This window comes from Octopus bimaculoides, chromosome 4 (genome assembly GCF_001194135.2).
Source record: "Octopus bimaculoides isolate UCB-OBI-ISO-001 chromosome 4, ASM119413v2, whole genome shotgun sequence".
Classification (NCBI taxonomy): domain Eukaryota; kingdom Metazoa; phylum Mollusca; class Cephalopoda; order Octopoda; family Octopodidae; genus Octopus; species Octopus bimaculoides.
Genome location: NC_068984.1, coordinates 90150119 through 90152033, shown reverse-complemented (window position 1 = coordinate 90152033; position 1915 = coordinate 90150119). Strand labels below are relative to the sequence as shown.

Sequence of the window (1915 nt, the reverse complement as noted above, 5' to 3'; positions counted from 1 at the left end):
ATATATATATATATATATATATATATATATATATATATATATATGTGTGTATATATATATGTATATATAATTTTAAAATCAATGCTGTTGTAATAGAAGAGAAAATATTCGATGAACTTATTGTGAATTTTCCTTATAATGTTTGTTGGATCTTTCAAAAGCATTTCTGAAATTGAATCTAATAAAATAGTTGCGTTGTGTTGTCTTTTTGAGAAAACTTGTGTAGCTCTTTGAGACTTATTTGACTTTAAAATGTTTAGAAAATCATTGCTTTACGTAAGTTTTCATTTTGACTTTAGAAAATTATGATATACATCAAGTTAGTTGTTTCTGTAGTTTTAAGTTTATAGTTTAGTAAAACTGGCTTTAGTTCATTGATAATATTTTGTAGAAATATCAAATAATATATAATGCTTAAACAAAAAATGATTCAACTTTTCTGTTCAGAATTGGAATAGAGAGTAGATGTATATAATATTGCAGTCATGTTCAACATAACTCTAGAATAAGGACAATTGTGAAGTAAATATGCATTGTTGCTACTTGTATCATGCACCTTGCTGCCCGGGGAAATAAAACTCGGCATTGAGAGTTGAAGAAATTTGTAAATGGTATCTTGCTGACAATGATTGGTACCTATTTACAACAAGGGATACTGGTTCACTGAGGGCCGTATCTTCTCAATATATTTAGCGCAACTTCAATTAGGGAATAATAAAGAACTGACTTTTAGGCTGTTGTTCTTCAAAATACTTTCAGTACCTAGGATATTTAATATTGATAGCTCAGTTTTGATATCTGTAACTAAGGGGTTTTCATGAGCTGTTGTATTTACTCAAAGGCAGTTCTAAATAGAAAATGTTACATTTGTATACGAAGTAATGCTGGGATAAATGCATAAATGTATGCGAGCATTCATATATATACATGTGTGTTTTTTATGAGTGTATGTATCAATATATCTATTTAAACTGCTCGTAATAAAACGCAGAGAAAACATGTTGCGCTTATATAAGAAATCTGCATGAATGATAATTTTTTCTATCCAAAGCTTCATTATCATTCAAAATCTCCACAGTAGAAGAGAAATGATTCTACATCTATTCACAGAAGCATGTAGGATAAAGCTAACTAATGTATCTATTAATGAAATAAATCTGAGGCGTGGTTATTGCTAATTGAAAGTATGAATGGACATCATACAATTCTTCTGATATTAAAGTCTAATGATTTTTTTTTATTCATTAATTTCAGTTGAATCTACGAAATCTTCACACTGCCAATCAAAATAATACAACTACTTCCGATTATCAAGATGACTGAACTAAATGAGTCATGGAACTATAAGAAATGGACATCTCTATCCTACACTACCATGAGTATATCTGAAAATGATCAACAGAATTTTAATAACTCATCAGCCGAAAGTGTTCATGATAAAGCTTATTCAAAAACGGTGCGGCTCACGTGTCTCTATATAATGATTATCGGAGGTATAATTGGGGGATTTCTTTTGTTAATATGGGTGAAAATGAACCGTCGATGGAAGTCTCGAATCAATATTCTAATTCTTAACCTTTCAGTTGCTGACTTATCTGTCATTTTCTTTGCTTGCACACCACAGTTGGTATGGGAATACGTTGACCGCGAATGGTTTGCAGGTGCTTTCATGTGCAAACTCGTTAAATTTATGCAGAGCTTTTCTATGATGGCCAGTACAAACATGTTAATTGTTATTGCATTGGATCGTCACCAAGCAATTAGAGCTCCCCTACGAAAGCCTATAACGGTAAGTATAAACATCCAGTATGGTTAAGTATTTTTAAATACTGCTGCTCTTATGGTGTCCTTAAATATAATCTTTGCGCTTTCTTTCTTTCTTTCTTTCTTTCTCTACCTACCTACCTATATATAT

The 1915-nt window shown here is 30.8% G+C and overlaps 1 protein-coding gene across 2 annotated transcripts in view; it reads left to right on the top strand.

The window, feature by feature from the left end:
• LOC106878532 (arg8-vasotocin receptor) overlaps positions 1 to 1915 on the top strand; it is a 184105-nt gene that overhangs the window by 163763 nt on the left and 18427 nt on the right. For both annotated transcript variants that reach the window (XM_014927769.2, XM_014927766.2), the window contains one exon: positions 1255 to 1789. In XM_014927769.2, the coding sequence (XP_014783255.1) occupies positions 1316 to 1789 (474 nt within the window). In that variant the 5' untranslated portion in view covers positions 1255 to 1315. The remainder of the gene's footprint in view (positions 1 to 1254; positions 1790 to 1915) is intronic.